Consider the following 19725-nt stretch of genomic DNA (forward strand, 5'->3'; position numbering starts at 1 on the left):
TACTCAACTTTATTATCAGCAAGCTCATGAGCAATATAAAACACAAGCAAGAAAGGTAACTAGTATAGTAAGGAAGGATAAATCAGATTTTGATAGAAAATTAGCTAAATAGGCCAAAGTAAATCCAAAAGAGTTTCTTTGCCATGCAGCAAGTAAGGGAAAGAATGATTGTGGAAAGATTACTTTACTCAGTACTGATGGTAGAAAAGCGACAAAAGCAGAAGAAATAGCTCGGTTACTAAGTAATCACTTTGCAATTACTGATATGACAGATGTGACAATTGAGATAAATGAACTGGAGGTATTCAGTATATTGAAAAATATAAATGCACTTTTCCAGGTTCAGGAGTGGTTTCAATGTCAGCTCGTGTGCTATGAGAATGTGCATGTGAACTGGCAGTGCCTCTGATGAAGTTGTTTAATTTAAATCTCAGCTCTGGCAAAGTTCTAAAGGAGTGAAAAGAGGGGTAAGATACTATTACATAAAGGTGGCTCTAACAGAGAAGTAGCAAATTACAGACCAATTAGTATCTCTGGAGTGGTGGTTAAAGTATTGGAAAAGTTCATTAAAAGTAAAATTCAGAAATGGGTGGATAGGAATATGATACTTTATAGGGGCAGCTTCTTTTTTTTTAATATTGGGTCCATATACAAGAGGTTGGCTAGTCAACCTATAGTACTTTAGTACCGTATATGGGAAGTGGGATGGGAAAAGAGAAACTTGTTGACATTCGATTTAAAAGCCTGTATATTGTATTCCTTGGGAAATGCATCACGGGGAAGACTGTTCCACAGTACAGCAGTAGCAGGGATGAAGTAGGAGGAAAAGAAACTTGTTCTGTGGGTTTCAAGGTGTACTGTGAAAGGATGTTGGGCAGTGGCTGCATGTGTTCCAATGGGCTTAGTACAGAGTGGGGGGAATTATTGATGCTGTTTCAGATGAACATTTTCCATGGAAATATTTATAGAATATACAAATTGCAGAGACTAAACGTCTATGTGAAAGTGGGGGGAGTGAGTTGGTAAGAGATGGATCATTTATCAGTCTAAATGCTCTCCTCCGTATTGAGTCAAACATTTTGAGGGAGTTTTTAGGAGCCCCACTCCAAATGTGAGAACAGTATTCGATAGCTGGGCAGATTTGTGATAGCTGTTTTGAGGTGAAATAACGTCTTGAGCAAAAGCGAAAGTCTAGTTTTTTGGAAGCTGAGGATGCAATGGTTGTGATGTGTTTATGCCAAGAAAGGCCTGATGTCAAGGTAATTCTGAGAAGAGAAATTTCATCCTGTCTGGGAATTTGAGTGTTATCAAAAATAATACTCAACTACCATATACTACCCTCTGATAAATAGATATCAGAGGGTAGTATATGGTAGTCTGGAACCAAGATGAATGAGGATGACTGGTAGAGCACCCCAGGGCTATCATTGATACTATAGCAGAAGATTTGGGGAGGGGGGGGGGTTCAGTTGTTCACTGATGATGCAAAAATGGGGTGGGCAATAGTTGATAATGGTGATGTAGATATCTTATGGCCAGTTTATTTAAATCATTCCATAAATTTCATGTAAACAGTGTGGGCAAAGGACATTGGTTGTTCTTTGCCCACACTGTTTACACGAAACTTATGAAGCTAAGAAACTGAGAAATTTCAAATTCAGAGGACATATTGCAAGAGTTGGAAAAATAACTAGGATTATTTGGATGTTGAAGAACACATTGACAAGTAAAGACAGGGAGGTTATTATCCCTCTTTATAAGGCTATGCACAGACTTGGTTGTCTGTGTTTCTAGGAGAGCAGGTGGTGGAGAGGATTCAGAGACAAGTAATCAAGCTGGTGACAGGTCTGTGGAATGTTCCCTATCATTAGATTGAAGGTGCATGGATTGCAGAGTTTAGCTGACAGGCAGAGAAGAAGGGATATAATAAAAACTTATAAGTTGCTAAATGGATTCTATAAGATTGACACTAAAGGAATTTTTCAATAGATGGGGAGTAAGGGGGGGAAAACAAGAGGTCACACACTTGGAAGTTGTCTAAGAGTGTGGTTAGTAAGGGTGTGCAGACTAAGTTCTTTACTTGGAGAGTGGGGAATAAGTGGAGTGGATTGCCAGAGGTGGTTGTGAACACCCCAAGTAAATAAGTTTAAGGAGATGTATGATAGGTATTGTGTTAATGGATAGTGTAGGTCTATCATGTTGAGTCTTTTGACTCTACAGAGCATCCATATAAATTATTATTATTAGTTTGTATAAGTAATATGTAAAAATAGTGAAAATCATTGCCTTTTACCTTCCTGATTAACATCTTTTTCTTTTGTTCTTTTTCTTTCCTCATTTCTTCAGGGGTTTGATCTGAATTAAAATTAAATATATATATAAAATATTAATTAAATACTAATTAATAAATTATCTTAATATCACACTCAACTTCAAAAATTATAAATATGAATTTTCCTCCGGTTATATAAAGACACATTTTCACCACTAAAACACTTATTAAATCAAGTGCTCTTAACATAACCTCAAAAATTAGATCTTATAGTGATTGCCTTTATTATAAAAATAAATAATGCATGATACATTAGTAACATAACTCATATAATGATTAAAATATTTCAAAAAAACTAACATTTTCCCTATATCAGTGGCATGTGATGCTAAGAAGCATATTAAATCTTTTAACACGAACCATTTAACATGGTTCATATTTCTATAACCTTTGTCCTATGGTCCACTTGTGTTCTGTGGAACAATGAGCCATAGAAAATTTCTGTATCAGATGGATTCCTTTTGGGGAAGTCATTACAGACACATAGAATTATAGTTAAATCTAATCCAATTTCTAGAAAACAGTCCACAAGATTTAAAGACAGAGAAGGGAACCAAAAACCAAATAAAATGATTAATTTATTAAATTAGATACTATATACTTTGTTGCCAGATACTATAGATACTATATAGTTGCCACCAAAGGTTGTTCGATTGGTAGCGCCTCTGCTACTAATGGCTCGCAAAGATTTTAGCAAGTTTGAGCGCGGTTAGTAGTTGGAAGGGGGCCCAATCGCTCGATGCTGTTGGCACACTATCCCTCGATGAGTCTTTGGACTCCCTGGAGATGTGTCACATAATAATAATAATAATATTATGTACACAGATATAAATCATCTGTAGAAAAGAGGAAGAGCTATAAATTAAAATGATCAGAAGGATTTGTAAAATAAATATATATATGTATATATATAAAATAAATAAATTTGGAGAATGCTGTAGCCCATAATCTTTTTGAGATGGTAGCACATACCACATCTCAGAAATACAAAAAAGTGAGAATTTATTGTTGTTATTAGACCTCTAGGGAGTCAAGGGCTCATTGAGGAAGGATATACATTACCCAAACAAGCTGTCAGCTTCTTCATCCAATATTAGATGTATTTACTACTTCAATAGGAAAACTGTTTTACTTGCTCACTGCTCTGTGAGAAAAATCTAGCTCTCACCCCTTTCTTAATGCCCTTGGAATCGTAGAAACAAATCAGCATTGTCTTTACTTTTGACTTCTCCAAGAAACTTTTCTTTGGATGTTTTGTTGGTGACATGTTTTGTCACCAGTAATGATCGTTTCAAAGAAGTTTGAGTTCTTTTAATGAGGTCCTTGCAGCATTCAATTCGATACGTTTTTTGGTCGTCGGTCAACTTGTGGGGCGAATTCAATTTATGAAGGCCCAAAATGTTGTGCACAGTTGATTTTGGAATCCCCAATTCATCAATCTCACAAAGATTTCGGGTTTTCTTTGATGAAATCATGCACTTTTTGGATGTTAACCTCACTCAGTCCAGTTTTTGGACAGCCTGGCTTTTCGTTGTCCTCAAGCATCTCACGACCACTTTGAAATCGCTTAAACCACTCGTAAACTTCAGTACGGGATAAGCATTCATCACCATATGCTTTTTGAAGCATTTGATGTGTTTCAGTGAAACGTTTACCAAGTTTAACACAAAAGTCAATCGCAGCTCTCTGTTTGAAACTCATTTTCCAACCGTTCGTCAAAACACACTGTCACTCTTGGCACTATAACTCGGCTTCTAATGAAACAAACGTCATAAATAGGTGACAACACTAATGAAGATTGCTGCTTTTGACAACAAAAAACACAACAGGTGGCACAATTAGTTTCTTCTATTTTTGAAAAGTTCGGTTTCATTTTAGACAGAGGGTGTAGTGTATCTATAGCCTTTTTCCAACTCGGTTGAAACATTTTTATGAAATATAAGCAAATTGCTCAGACATGATTTCCCTTTAGTAAATCCATGTGTTTTCTCTGCAAAGCATAGCTTGTTTGTCCACCTGATTTTGTATGTGAATTCTTACCATCTCTAAAATCATCATAATCGCTTTGAAGATACTGATAGGTTGATTGTGATACACATCAGTTTTTACACCACCCTTGTACAATGGGTATGTTCATATCCCATTGCTCATTGTTCATGTTCTTTTCATTCCTGTGGGATCTTTCCTGAGCTAAAACTCAAATTATAAAAACATTTCAAGAGAGTCTAGTTAGTTCAGCTGGAGATTCCTTTAGCATACATGTTCATATCCCATCTGTCCCTACTGCCAAATTCTTATCCAGGTTAATGCACTAGAACCTCCTTCTTGTGCACCTCTACCTCTTCATTCAATGCGCATTAGCAGCACTGTGCACTATGTTATGTACACCAGGTTGATAGACCTTGGAGAAGCAAGAATATATTATGTGAACTATCACATCTGCATCTGATACAAGGGCACTTTCTGCATTCAATAAAGTTATTCTTTTGCATTCATTCCTTCTTTTACTTGCAACAGAATGATAAAATCTTTTGGGTTCCCTTTTGTCTGTGCATCCGATTTCTTTTCATACTCCAACTTAGCTTCCAATAAACTTTTTTTTGCCTGCTTATATATTTCAAAATTCTTCTCATTCTTCCTTTCCACTTAATCATTTTTTCATGGATCTTTTGCTTAATAAAATTGCACATCCATTTCACTCCTATTGTATTCTCTTCAAACTCTAGGGACTACATTCAGATACCACATCATCATCTATGTATCTTTTCAAAACTTCCCATGCATTGTTGATATCCTTCTTATTCAGTAAGTGATATGAGTATCATGAACCAAAGATAGTATCAAGTTTGTCTGTCCAGATATGTACTTCAGTATGTCCTAATTGGGACATTCATATAGATGGCCACTTTTCAGGTCAGTACAACATGTACAAGTGGTAGTAAAACAGTCACCTTCTGAAAGCAAGTGAAAGAAGCCTTGAAAATACTACATACACACTCATCACTAATTTTTTTTATCTCCTCAGTCTTTCAATACTCTGGAGAGAGAGGAAGATCCTGAAGTGTGTTAATCCCACAACTTCAACATCAATCAAATGAGACATGAAAATGTCAGTTTTGCTTTTCCATTTTTTTAAAACTCTAAGTTCTATAAATCAATTTTTTTTCCCCCAAAAAATGTTTCTAATGCTGCTAAAACAATGAAATACAGGCATTCACAGACATTCCATCAACCCTTCAGAATCATACAATATACAGTAGTGAACAGATTAATAGAAACAAGCTGAATTTTTGTCAAGTTTTTGTTTCAGTTCGCAATAATTTTGGGTTTGGTTTACTATTTTTGGTTTTAATTTGCTATTTTGGTTGAGTGCTGCATGTTTTAACTGTCTCCACAATGTTTATTCATAGTGCTATGCATTTTTAATAATGTAACCAAGTAGTGTTTTATTCCTTTTGTTTAGCTATAAAATGGATATATCTCCAAGAAAGTGTTCAAAGATATGTACTCTTCCTCAGCACACATACATGACTCAAAGACAAATTGCCAACGAGTGTGGTGTTGGTTTGAATACTGTTAATGCAATTTTAAAGAGGTTTAGGGAGACAGGTTCCTTTTCTCCTGACAAAAAGGAAGATGTGGGCAAAAAAAGAAAGCTACACTTACTCAAGATCATTTACTAGTTAGGGAGAGCAAAATGATTCCAAGATTGTCTGCTGTAGACTTAAAGACTTTGGCAGCTAGTGAGATTAATGTTTCTGACATGACAGTTGGTCAAGGACTGTTGGAAGTATGAGGAATGACCACAGACCAAAAAAGAAACAACTGCTGACTAAGGCTATGCGAAAAAAGAGGCTCCAGTGGGCAAAAGTATAGGACTGGCAAAAACAAGAAAAAATGAAATAAGAAATGTGAAGATATTAGGAAAGTGTCAAAACCAGAAACACTTGAAATGTTTGTCAACTCTTGCTGGAAATGGTTTGGATAAAAAATGAAATTAGAAAGAAAGAAATGCAGTAGGAAGACCACAGAAAAAGGTGAAGATATCGGATAAGAAAAAATTTTTAAAAAAGAAACTTGAACTGGAAAGAATTTGTGAGGAAAGTAAGAGACTGTTGATAAAGAAGTGATACAATAGCAGTAGAAAATAATCAGGAGTATACATCAATAACTTGAAGTAGAAAAGGCCAAAAAGAAACAGAAACGTGGAAAGATGGATAAATGAAGATTTGGATAAAAGAAAATTTGGATAAATGAACATTATGGTGTTCATATATGAACACCATAATGTTCATTTATGGAAGTACAAAAAGTTTTACAGTTGATACAGTATATGCTTTTATGCTGTCCCCTTTTATTTGCCTATCAGATAGTTTTTAAAGCAGGTGGAAAGAATGTTGCAGGTGGGAACGTTGAATGTTGGAAGCATGATTGGAAGGGGAAGGGAGGTGGCAGACATGATGAAAAAGAGAAAGTTTAACATTTTATGTATGCAGGAGACAAGGTGGAAGGGGGGGAAAAGGCAAAAGAACTGGGAGACAGGTGTAAATTGTTCTACTCTGGAGCAAATAAAGAGAGAAGAAATGGTGTTGGAATTGTGGTGTGTGGCAGAATGAAAGGCAAAGTACTAGAAGTGGGTAGGAGGAATGACAGGATCATGCGATTGAAACTGGATATATCTCCACAAGTTGGCTGTACAGCAGAGGAGAAAGATGAGTTCTGGAACATGCTAGATGAAGAAATGAGGGAATTGGAAGAAAACAAGTTGGTGATTGTTGGCAGAGACTTTAATGGACACAGAGGAAGACAAAATAGGGCCTGTGAAAGAGTGCATGGTGGCCATGGAGAGGGAACGATGAACCACGAAGGAGAGAAGAATGTGGACTTAGTGGTAGCATTTGATCTGGCAATTGTGAACTTATTTTTCTGCAAGAGGGAAGAACATTTGATAACATTTAGAAGTGGTAAATGTTCACAGTTCACAGATTAACTACATCTTGACTAGAAGAAAACATCTCAAGAAAATAACAAATTGTAACATAATCCCAACAGATCAAGTTGTGCAGCAACACCGGCTGCTGTGTGCGGACTTTAAAATAAGGTCGAAGATAAGAAACTTTGAAAGCCATGGGATGAAGACAATTAAGTGGTTTCGCCTTAAAAGAAGAGCATATGAGGAACCTTATAAAGGAGAGGGTGTTAGGGAGGATTTCAGTGGGACTAGAAAGCGTACAAGATTGGTGGAGACACAATTCAAAAGCAATTCTGAACTGTGCAACTGAGATGCTGGGTGAAACATCTGGAAATATTAGAGAGCAGGCGGAGGGTTGGTGGAGGAATAATAATGTGCAAGAAGCAGAAAGTGAGAAGCCAAGAGAACTGTTGTGCAGGCAGAGGCAAATCAAGATCTTTATGATCAATTAGAAACAAATGAAGGCCAGAGGAAAAATTTATTGACTGGCAAAATGTAGAAATAAGGCATCAAAAGACATCTTACATGTAAGGCAGATCAAAGCCTCTGAAGGAAGAGTATCAAAGAGGGATGTGGACATAAGAAACAGATGGAGAATATACTTTGAAGGGTTCTTGAATGAGAAAATGGGCAGCCTTATGAGGAGATAGCGCAGAACATCAGTAGATGTTCTGTACTGTGGAAGTTGAGGAGGTTGTAAAGAGGATAAAGAATGGAAAATCGGTAGGCCCTGACAGGATCCCAGTGGAGGCATGGAAGGCACTGGGGAAGAGGGCATTGACCTGCTGTGAGATCTGTTCATAAAAGTTTACTAACAGGAAAAAATGTCTGAGGAGTGGAGGGAAAGTACTCTTGTTCCTATTTACAAGGGTAAAGGGAATGCACAAGACAGTAAGAATTATAGAGGAATAAAGTTGATGTCCCACACAATGAAAATCCTAGAAAGAGTTCTTGATGGAAGACTGAGAGAGGAGGTGGAGATTGCAAAGGAGCAGTTTGGATTCATGCCAGATCAATAGACGAAAGATGCTATCTTTGGATTATGGCAGATGATGGAAAGGTTTTGAGATAAACAATGCGAGTTACATCTGGTGTTTATTGATCTGGAGAAAGCGTACGATAGAGTGCCAAGACAAGAAGTCTGAATGTGTCTGAGGGAGAAATATGTCAGGTTGGTGCAGAAGATGTGCAGAAATGTGAAGACAAGAGTTCGGACCTGCCTGGGAGAGACAGAAAGCTTTCAAGTGACAGTTGGTTTGCATCAAGGATCAGCATTAAGTTCGTTCCTATTTAATATTGTGTGGAGGTGGTGACGGAAGAGGTGAGAGAAGATGTGCCTTGGGCAATGCTGTATGTGGATGACATCGTGCTGTGTGCAGAATCAAGAGACAGGTAAATTGGAAAGATGGAGAAGGGTACTGGAATAGAGAAGCATGAGGCTGAGCAGAAGTAAGAGAGTACATGTATTGTAAAGTGGATGGTAATCAAGAGACAGATCTGGAGCTGGAAGGAAATGTCATCAGGAAGGTTAGTGACTTGATAATGAGGTTCAACAGCGAAAGAGGATAGAGAGGCTGAGATGGAAGTGGGATGCAGGATACAAGCTGGATGGAGGAACTGGAGAGACATGGCTGGAGTGCTGTGTGATAAGAGGGTGCCGGTCAATCTAAAGGGAAAAATCTACAGTGGTGAGACCAGCTATGAAAACTGTGGCCCTGAGGAAAAATAACATTAGCAGGATGGAGGTAGCAGAGATGAGAATGCTTAGGTGGATGTGTGGTGTGACCAAAAAGGATTGTCTGAGAAATGGCTGTGTAAGATGAACAGTGAAAGTTACGAACTTAGGAGTAAAGATACAGGAGGCAAGGTTGAGATGGTTTGGTCATGTGATGAGGAGGGAGGATGAGTATGTGGGAAGAAAGGTCATGCAGATGGATGTGCAGGGGAGGAGGAAGTACAGGTGGCCAAAAAAAGATGGAGGGAACTGGTGGAAGCGAACCTAAGGATGAAGAACTTAGATGCAGTTACAGCTCAAGACAGGAGGATGTGGAGGAGACTCGGTAAGAACAGCAACCTTACTTAAGTGGGATAAGCTGAGGAAGAAGATCAGATAGTTTTTAAAGCCCACTGACCTTCAATCTATTCTCATAGGGAGCATTCTGTAAGACCTGCCATAATCTTTGTCATACACCTCTGTATCCTTTAAACCAGATCTGTGTGCAGTATTCCAGATATAGCCATATTAAAGCCTTATAAAGGGGAACACAACCATCTCTCTATCCCTGCTAGTAAATCTTTTTCAACAACCATGTAATCCAATGTGCTGTTTTGGCTATCTTTGCAACATGCTCTTTAAACTTCAACTTCCTGTCAGTAATCATCCCCAAGTCTCTGGCCTCAATTTCCTGCTATTCATGTTCCATCAACATAGTAAAAAACTTGATTTCTTCTTCTTCTTCCCAAAATGCATCATCCTGCAATTGACCACACTAAACTGGCAGCCTTTACCCTCGTCCATACTGCTAATCTATTTCAGTCATCTGCAGGATCTCTACAATCACTTGATAACTGAGATAATTTGACCAGAGTTAGAGTAGTCAGTTGATACTTGCTTCAAGATTAGGTGAGTCATCATCTCTGGTAATTCACTTTGCATTGTATTGAGTCTCTCTTGGATTAGTTTTTAGATCATAATTCAACATTCTATTAACTCTTTCGTTTTTGGATATATGTAAGTATCCCTTTTTTTATTTCTCTCTTTTCTTACTTGAACCATTACCGACTAAGCAGGAGTGAACAACAGATCTGAACTAGCAGCACCTGAAATATGAACAGGTAGTCAAAGTGCATAAGAAAAGATGATGCTGGAGAAGAAATAGTTGAACCTTTTCCCAAAAACTGCACTCAATCGTTCTCCCAATATGCCCAACACCAGCCCAACAAAGATGGTTTCCAACAAGTAGCTGCAAAAAAAAGCACAAGGAAACAACTAATGAAAGTATAGAAATTCCCAAGGAAGCAGTAACCAACAAAAGGAAAAGAATACCACTGCATACTATAATACAAGGTGCAGTGGACTGCACTAGTCTCAGTTCTAAAAATCCATAAAATAAAGTTCAACAGGACTAAGTAAACCTGTGAAGGTGTCCACATTCAACCGACAGTCGCCAACTATTACCAAATTCATGAATGAAAAAAAAAAAAAAAAGAAAAAAGTCTCATACTAGACCTTTACCTTGAAAAGTGAAAAACAAGCCTGAAGGTGGTGCTGGGTGATAAGGGTGAATCTATGACAACTGAAGTGGTGGTTGATCTCCAAAATCTTGAACTACAGATCATCAAAATAAGCTGCATGCTGAGAACAGACAAACAGCCAGTGCCACTTGTGTTGGTCAAAATCAATAAGGAGCAACATGAGATCTTTGACCTCATGACTCTCTGCAACTTGATTGTCAAGCGAGAATTTCTATGCCAAAGGGCATCCAATGGTCAACGCCACCACTGGCAAAAATTTGGCCATTCAGTGCTGCTGCTGATGTTAGGCCGAATTTCATTGTAAGATATATGCAGGGAAAATCATGCAAGAAACCAAGAACAGAACCAGTAAAATGCACTAACTATAGTTGACCACACCCTGCTAACTACAAACGGTGCAGAGAATACCTGATCTCCAAGAGAGTGGCAAAACCACAGCAGGCCAAGTTTGACAACAAGACAAGAAAAAACTCTACCATATCCTATCCCAAAAAATCTGAAGATGCAAAAATCTGCACCACATGGAAGTGATGGGTGTACATAAAACAAAACCAGAATTTTGGAACTCAAGGGGTCCAATAAAACTGCCAAAGTTGCAGCCATTCTAGCAGATGTGTTTATTGGACATTGCAAATCCAATACCAGTCAAGAAGCCACAAACTTGTTTGTAAGACAAATGCAAGCAATTCTCACATTAAATTAACACTTTGAGTCCTAGACCTACTGGTATTGGAGCATTTTAGTTCTATTTAAAAGACCATTTTAGCTCTATTTAAAAAATTGCTGTGCAGTATTTCTATGAAATATCCAAATAATTATTTTTTGCCTTTCAGTCAACATCTTTGACAATTAATTGGAACAAAAATTTTAGTTATACATGTGGTATGGGCTCCAGAAATGGGTTGCAAGAAATCAAGGTTTTAAAAAAATAAAAAGTTAATTTTTTATTAGTTTCTACTTATATTTACTTCTTTAGTGTTCAAAATTCAACAAATTCAGACAAAACATTGCTTAGATGTTACATAAATAATGAAAATTATAAATAAAATGTGTGTTATTATTATGATGAAAATATCATTTTACATAGAGATGTACATCACTATAATTATCCACCACTTAATTAGACCATTCAGTTTTTGAAATGCCATGATCTCGTGTGCAATTGCGAACAGTCTCAAAATTTGTTCACCCCTCGTTCGAAGTCCTGCATCACTGTCGCTTGACTCGGAGCTGCCATTTGTGGGGAGATCTGCTTCCTCTTGTTCTGGATCACTGTCTGCCCAATCATATAATTCAGATCCTTAGTTATCGAGTATTTCCTCAATCATTTGTTCTCATTTGCATTCACTCGAGAACTGTTTCACACCTCTGCTTTGGGCACCACTGGGTCCTGGTCTGTCAATGGTGATGACAGAGAAATTTATCACCATGGTTGTGAATCCCTTATATTGTTTAGATTGGAGTAGCCAGAGTTATGACAGTGCGATGTAACATAAGCACGTGCGATTGTACGTGACACAGCCGATGGGCAGGCATTATGATATACTAATATAAACTCCCTTTTTTATTGATAAAAGTCAACCATCCTCATGGATAATGAAGCTGAAGGTTCAAATTTAATTACAGTACAATCTGATAATGAATTTCAAGCATATATTATTATTTTTGGAATTTTTAATTTAGTGATGTAAATATACATCGATTGGATTCTGGGTTCACGAGTGATTGATGTATATTTACATCGACAGGACTCAAAGTGTTAATGGTTAACAAACATAAGACATTATTCCATTTAGATTTTTTTGGAATGCCAACGGCCTAGAAAACAAAATGCATAAGCTTCAAGAATTCATGATGCTGATCTATCTTCCAGAAGAAATCAAAAATCTCATCAATGAGAAGAACAGAGCCAGGCACCAGTATCACAAGACAATGGTCCCAGAAGACTGACAAATCATCAATAGAGCCTCCTATTCAGTCTAACAAGAACTGAGGGAAATGAAACTGCTGTCCCTAAACACTGTTCCACTCACTATGGAAGGTGACAAAGGATCTCAAAAGGGGATCACAAATCTCTCCCTCCAATTCACAGTAAAACAAGCTTGTCTATCATGATGCCGAGAAAGCAGAAGCTTTCACCAGAAGAAGCAGAAGATTTCCAATAAGGTTATCAAACAGCTAACCCAGAAAGCCATTATGCTTTTTGTAGCAATCATTAATGTGATGCTACTGATTTCACTATTCTCTTCTACACTGGAAAGAAGATGACATAATCTTAATCCTAAGAAAAGCAAAGCAGTTCCCTTAGAACTATGGTCCAATCAGCCTGCTCTCCAACCTAGGAAAGATTGCTGAACAAGTGATAATGACAAGATAGCAAAAAATCACAAGGGAATAAAAATCTCATACTCAATGAGTAGTTTGGCTTTTTTATTCCACTGTACAACACATCTTGAAAGTCATGGAACACATCAGTATGGGATACAATTGGAGAGAGAGAGCACACTGGTGCTGTATTTCTTGGCATGCAAAAGTATTTGACCAGCTCTGGCATAGAGGGCTACTCTATAAGCTAATTGATATCAAACTCCCATTAGGCTTGACCGGCCACCTTATTTATTCCTATCTTGAGGATCAGAAGTGAAATTACCAGTAATCAAATCATCTGATAGTCAGATTACATCAGGAGTTCCCCAGGGCTCCCACTCACTTTTACTCTTTGCCATCTATACGGCTGACATCCCCTACATGGCCACCACAACACTGGCTTAATCCCTAGGGACAAGATTGGTAACCAAAAAGTTGCAGACTGCAATCTCACAAATCAGAGCAGTGGTTTAAGAGATGGTGCACTGACATCAATGCAGGTAAGTGTCACTGTCCTATTTACAAAGAAACAGACACTCCACCCCCCCCCCCCCCCACCCCCCCCCCCCCCCACCCCCCCCCCCCCCCACCCCCCCCCCCCCCCACCCCCCCCCCCCCCCACCCCCCCCCCCCCCCACCCCCCCCCCCCCCCACCCCCCCCCCCCCCCACCCCCCCCCCCCCCCACCCCCCCCCCCCCCCACCCCCCCCCCCCCCCACCCCCCCCCCCCCCCACCCCCCCCCCCCCCCACCCCCCCCCCCCCCCACCCCCCCCCCCCCCCACCCCCCCCCCCCCCCACCCCCCCCCCCCCCCACCCCCCCCCCCCCCCACCCCCCCCCCCCCCCACCCCCCCCCCCCCCCACCCCCCCCCCCCCCCACCCCCCCCCCCCCCCACCCCCCCCCCCCCCCACCCCCCCCCCCCCCCACCCCCCCCCCCCCCCACCCCCCCCCCCCCCCACCCCCCCCCCCCCCCACCCCCCCCCCCCCCCACCCCCCCCCCCCCCCACCCCCCCCCCCCCCCACCCCCCCCCCCCCCCACCAGTTTTACTGCATGAATATGATCAGCTGTGTTGAAGTTTTATTTTATGTTTTATTTCAGGTTTCATGAGCCCAGAATTCCAAACTTATAAGAAGAGGAAAAATGAAATAATGCGTGTTAATGCTGAGAGGTGTGACATTAAGAGTGTTGTAGATGGAGTCGAATGAGTAACGACAGTGAAAGAAATGAAGAAGGTATAAAAGAGATAGTTGAGGGAAATGTTGGTCTATCTTTCTTATACAGATATGTATAAGAAAGATTTATTGCCTTTAATTAATTTAATTTAATTATATAATTTAATTTAATTATATAATTTAATTTAATTATATAATTTAATTAATAATTAATTTAATGCCTTTCATACTTGCTATCTTGTAGTAGATTGGCCTATCTTTCTTATGCATATCTGTACAAGAAAGTTATACATATCTGTATGACTGACAAAGTAGCGAACACGAATGGTACCAAGGAAGTAATTCAGGAAGTGAGAGCAGAGTTGATGAAGATGAAGCAAGAAATGAAGCAAGTGTGGATTGAAATGAGGAGAATTACAGATATGTATGAAAGAAGCAAGGAAGATTAGAATAAATGATGGCAAAGTGACAGAGGAGGCAAATGATTTGAGTGGTTATATATGAAGATTCAGTTATAAGAGATGTGGTTAATGAAAAAATGCATAAGGTTTGTTCTCCTGGAGAAAGAATAAGCAGAGTGATTGAAGTACTGGATATGAGGAGTAAGCAAGCAAGCAAAAGAGCTGGGAGTAGTGGTAGGTGTGAATGATTTAACTAGCAACAAGGAGAATCTAAGATTAGACATCAGGAAGTTGTTGAGGAGAGTAAGAAGTAACACAGTGGTAGGAAAGATAATCAGTGTGTTGTTGCCAGTATAATAGTGGAACTGTGTGAGGAAAAAGGAGTTCAATTCACAAACATATGGGATGGATAGAGCTGCATACAAGAGAGAGAGAGAGAGAGATGGGCTACTTTTAAATGGATATTTGCTATGAGTCAGTTGGAGAAACCACTGCTAGAAAAAGAGTAATGAACTGAGGTGAAAGAATGAGATTATTCAGACATAAAGGGATACGTGTGAAGAACTATAAAGCTGGAAACTATGATAAATTCAGGAAATGGCTTGCAGCTATATCATGGAGTGAAGAATTGGATGGAAAGGAGACTAAGGCTTCTTGGGCTCTGCTCAAGAACTGTCTGGCAGAGGCTATGTCTGAATGCATTCCAAAGGTAAGAGGTCAAATAAGATAAATGTGAAATGGATGGCGAGGCACAAAGTTTGGAAGAAGGCATCCTGGAGATAACACAAGATGAGTGGTAATAGTCAGATGCATGAGGAGTACAAAGATCAGGTGAAAAAGGTGTCTCGCTTTGTAAGGGTAGCAGTATGAGCAACAGTTGGCTAATCAGACAAAAACACCTTAGTGAGCTCTTTCAATACATAGCCAAAAAAAGAAAAAATTATTTTGGAAGGATGACACTGGTTAATGAAATTGGTACAATGGTGACCACTGAGGAGGATATCATTAAGAGGATTTTGAATAGAATCAAGCATTCTTAGGAAGGTTTGTTTACAGTGCACTGCCAGAAACAGAAAAATATTCTAATTTCATGCTGATTTGGGATTTAAAGTTTTATGTCTCAGGGAGGCAAGGAGTATTTTGAACAAAAGAGGACCCTAGTTTTTTCAATGCTGTGAATGATGAGGCTGTGATAGCAGATACTAGACATGAAAGTCGATCTTGGCTGGAGATTGGAATATTGTTACTGAAAGATTGAAGATTTGCAGAAAAATAAAGTTCTTCTAGAGTGCTTAAAGACATAATTTCCAAGGTTATTGCTTTATGTGCTGCAAAAGGAAGTGGGAATTTATGAATAACCACAGAAAAGTGAAGTTAATTTTTCATTCATACACCCTCATTAACTTTGTAGAATCCTGCAATCCAGTCAGTCAACATTAAATTTAGCATAAGCAAAGCTGCAGTTCTCTGCAGAGGATCAGGCACAAATTTTTGTGTATGGTAGAGGAGATTAAGTGGAAGGGGTTTATCCATAGCAAAAATCCCATAGCCTGCAGTAATTTATATCCTGTATATACCCTAGTGACAAAAAAGGACAAAACTGGATTGTAGGTATAGAAAAATACCTTTATGGACATTATCACAATATTGTGACAGTGAAACTGTACCATATCTTTAGACTGCTTGATGAATTTCAAAGAAATTTGGTTTCATTGTGACATAATTCTTCATTTCAACTCTGAAAAAGTTTATGTAATTCGATCTACCATTTTATATAGCCAAATTATATAAAATTCCTAATCTAGTTATTGTTCCCATTTCCTGTTGGTGTTATGAGAAAGAAAAATAAATATGAATTTCATCATGCCTGGCATCTAGGCTTTTCTCACAGCTTATGCTACCATCTTATGTCTCCCATCCTTTGAGACTAGATTGTAAGCCTCCTCTTTGGTTGTTTACTGGGTGTCTTGGCAGATGGCTTCCTCTTACATTTATCAATGCTGGAGTACCTCAGGGTTCTGTGCTCTCACCCACCCTTTTCCTCCTATATATCAATTACCTCTTCTCTCCAACTTCAGATCTTATTCATAGTTTTGCTCATGACAGTACTCTCCATTCCCCTTCTTCACTTGAGAAACCTTACAGCTCAAATGATTCAAGAATAAAGTTATCTTCCATAGATAATGTCTTTAAATGCTAATCTTTTCACCATTCTAAGATGATGATGTAGATAAACATCATAAATTCCAATGTTGTCAAAATACAGTTCGGTTTTATTACTCAGAAAAAAGATACTATTTCACTCCCTATTACTTCTGATAATGTTCTTATTTCCATTCAAGATCAGTTCCCTCTTGTTGGAGTCACTTTCACATCCAGGTTATTCTGGAATAAACATATTACATTCATAGCTTCCCTAGCCTCTTGGTACTCTTTTTTATTCAAAATACTTCTGCCCAACTTCCAACACTTTATAGATCTCGAATCTGACACCTCAGAAAACATTTGGAATAATGCAACCAAAACATCTCTAAGAATTACTGATATACAGAAGAGGGAAATCCACTAAGGTGACCCTTTCCAATCACTTTCTCATGTTTCTGCATTACACTTTTTTTTTGTGTACTCTGAAATGGGCATTACTCAACAAAACTAGCCACTACCATTTCTCTGCTTTCATCTAATGTAAGAACACAAGTGGCCACTTTTGCTCTTACATGATTTGAGTGTTGAACATTACACAGTTCAACTTGACACATTATGAGCACTCATCTTCCTTCATTCTACATACCTCTATTCTTTGGACCAGCTTTTTCTATACTATTTTTCTCCAATGAATACAACCCCCAACAACTTTTCAAGAAACTTGTTAATGCAGACCATGTCTCATACATAGCACTGTTGTGTTATAGGTCTGGTGACCTCTCGTGTGTGTGTGGCGTATGTTCCATGGCTGGTGTAGTTTATACTTCTTTTATATTAAAAATAAGTAAAAACTACAGTAATCATGGTGCATAAATAAGATATTTTAGAGTTGTAGTAATTTAAGAGCTGCTTAAAGCTACATCTTAAAAATTTACTGTTCGTGAATTTTTAAGATCAGCAATTAATATAATGAACAGTTAATTAAAATTTACTATTTTAATTAATACTGATTTATTAACTACTGCACATGAATAATAATTAATAAAATTTTAAAACATTAAAATAAAAACAAATCCTTTGAAAGCTTTGCACTTTGAAAGCTTCTGCCTTTTGTGTGTGTGTGAGAGAAATATATATATATATATATATATTTATAAGCCTCCATAGCTCAGTCATCGGTATAGATGAAGCCCTTTGTCAGAAAGAAGTGGGTTCAATTCCCATCCGTGATGTGAGGAACCTTTATCTGGTATCTATTGACTTAAGGTGAGTTTGCCAGTCTCATACGTAGAGGTAGAGAGAGGGATTTTTTCACCTGGAAACTCATGTTTTTCATATTTCAGAACAGGAAAACAAGCCCCTTTGAACACAAATACTATAGCCATGAATACTTACAACAATATGGAAGAGAAATAGTCCTCCTCACCACATTATCCTTACACCCGTAATAAACTATGAGTCACATCACGGTAGTCAACCTCCTTGACAGAGATGACACATGATGATATATATTCCTTTTAATGAGTAGGCTTTCCCATCTTGCTATCTGAGTCCAAACCCTACATTGAATACACCCTACCATCATGTATCGATGATTAGTTTGCATTGTGGTAAACAAATAAACAAAAAAAAAAAAAATATATATATACAGGGTGTTCGGGATAAATTTGACAGTTTCGTAAGGAAAAAGAAAATCTTCTTTGTATCTATTAAATTTAATGAATTGACAAAAAACATTACAGGCAGAGTTAATTACAATACTATCAACAAGATTTACTCAAAATAACCACCATTAGCATCGATCACAGCTTCAATTCTGCTTCGGAACCTCGAACAAGCTGATGCTACAGTCTCCCTGGGAAGGGCCGCAAAAACTGTTTTAATTTTATCCATTAACTGGGCTTTTGTATTACTGGAAGTGCGATTGGTGTCTTTTTCAACTGCGCCCCATACAAAATAATCCATGGGGTTAAGGTCTGGGGAGTTTGGAGGCCAAACATTTGGACTGGTGAAGTCGTAGAAATTTTCAGACAACCATTTTTGACTTTTCCCAGAGGTGTGGCAAGGGGCCGAATCCTGCTGCCATACATACGGCCTACCATTGGCTACCCTTGTTATCCAGGGCTTGACTACAGTTAGCAACTCCACGAACAAAGCCCGAATTCCAATGCCAGGGTTCTTCAACACCTGTTCCTGCAGATTTGCGAGGAATTCTGCTGTACGAACGCAATCAGATCGTCTGCTAGGGATCTTTCTTCTTGCTACATCCTCGTAGTCACCATTGCAAGTCTCTAGTTCATGCCTGATTGTTTTTACTGTATTCAGGGAGCATTGGGCAGCAGTCGTAATATCCTTATTTTGATGGCGGGCACGAATCATCATGATACAAGTTATTCTCTTCCATAATTCAGGTGGGTTCCAGCTATCCATCCTTTCTGACATCTTGTATATGAATGAAGAAGGGTCCAAACTTTTAAATGAAGAGAAGTGTGTGTTAATACATGTAACTTACGGAAAAATATAATTAATTATAAATATGTCAAATTTATCCCGAACACCCTGTATATATATAGCAGTAGTAGTAAGAGAGATCCAGGGAGTCAGGGACTCATTCAGGGAGGCCACATACTATACGCACCAGCTATCACCTCAATCTTGAATTCATTCACACTGTCTGCACTCACAGCATCCAATGGTAATCCATTCCAATCACAGACCATCCTATGAGATAAAAATCTAGCCCTCATCCCCTTCTTACTGGCATTCATTCTCAGCTTCCAAGGATACTCTCATGTCTTTTCCCCACCCTCCATAAACTGAAAAATTCCATCAATTGAAATCATGTATGACCCTTTCAGAAGTTGTCAGTCTCAATCATATCATCGCTCTTTCTCCTGTTTGCCAGTGTCTGCAATTTACAAATTCTCAATCAGTCTTCATAATCAGGAGAAAAGAGGCAAGGAATAAGAAAAGTCTCAGTGACTATGTTATTGTTGATAGTGATGTATTCTTCCTGGACACCAGAGTGTACAGAGGATTTGAAATTGGAAGTGATCATCATTTGGTCTTGAGCAGGATAGA

General features: G+C 38.6%; 1 protein-coding gene across 4 annotated transcripts in view; it reads right to left on the reverse strand.

Moving 5' to 3' along the window:
* Positions 1-19725, reverse strand: part of LOC150107363 (phosphatase and actin regulator 2-like) — a 412176-nt gene that overhangs the window by 141922 nt on the left and 250529 nt on the right. For all 4 annotated transcript variants that reach the window (XR_016548240.1, XM_090391839.1, XM_090391838.1 and 1 more), the window contains one exon: positions 2294-2355. Coding sequence is in view for 3 of the 4 variants with exons in the window: in XM_090391839.1 (XP_090247965.1) it covers positions 2294-2355 (62 nt within the window). In the remaining variant the exon portion in view is untranslated. The remainder of the gene's footprint in view (positions 1-2293; positions 2356-19725) is intronic.

The sequence above is a fragment of the Typopeltis vanoorti genome, chromosome 4 (assembly GCF_054136105.1).
Source record: "Typopeltis vanoorti isolate ZY-2024b chromosome 4, IOZ_Tvanoo_1.0, whole genome shotgun sequence".
NCBI lineage: Eukaryota > Metazoa > Arthropoda > Arachnida > Uropygi > Thelyphonidae > Typopeltis > Typopeltis vanoorti.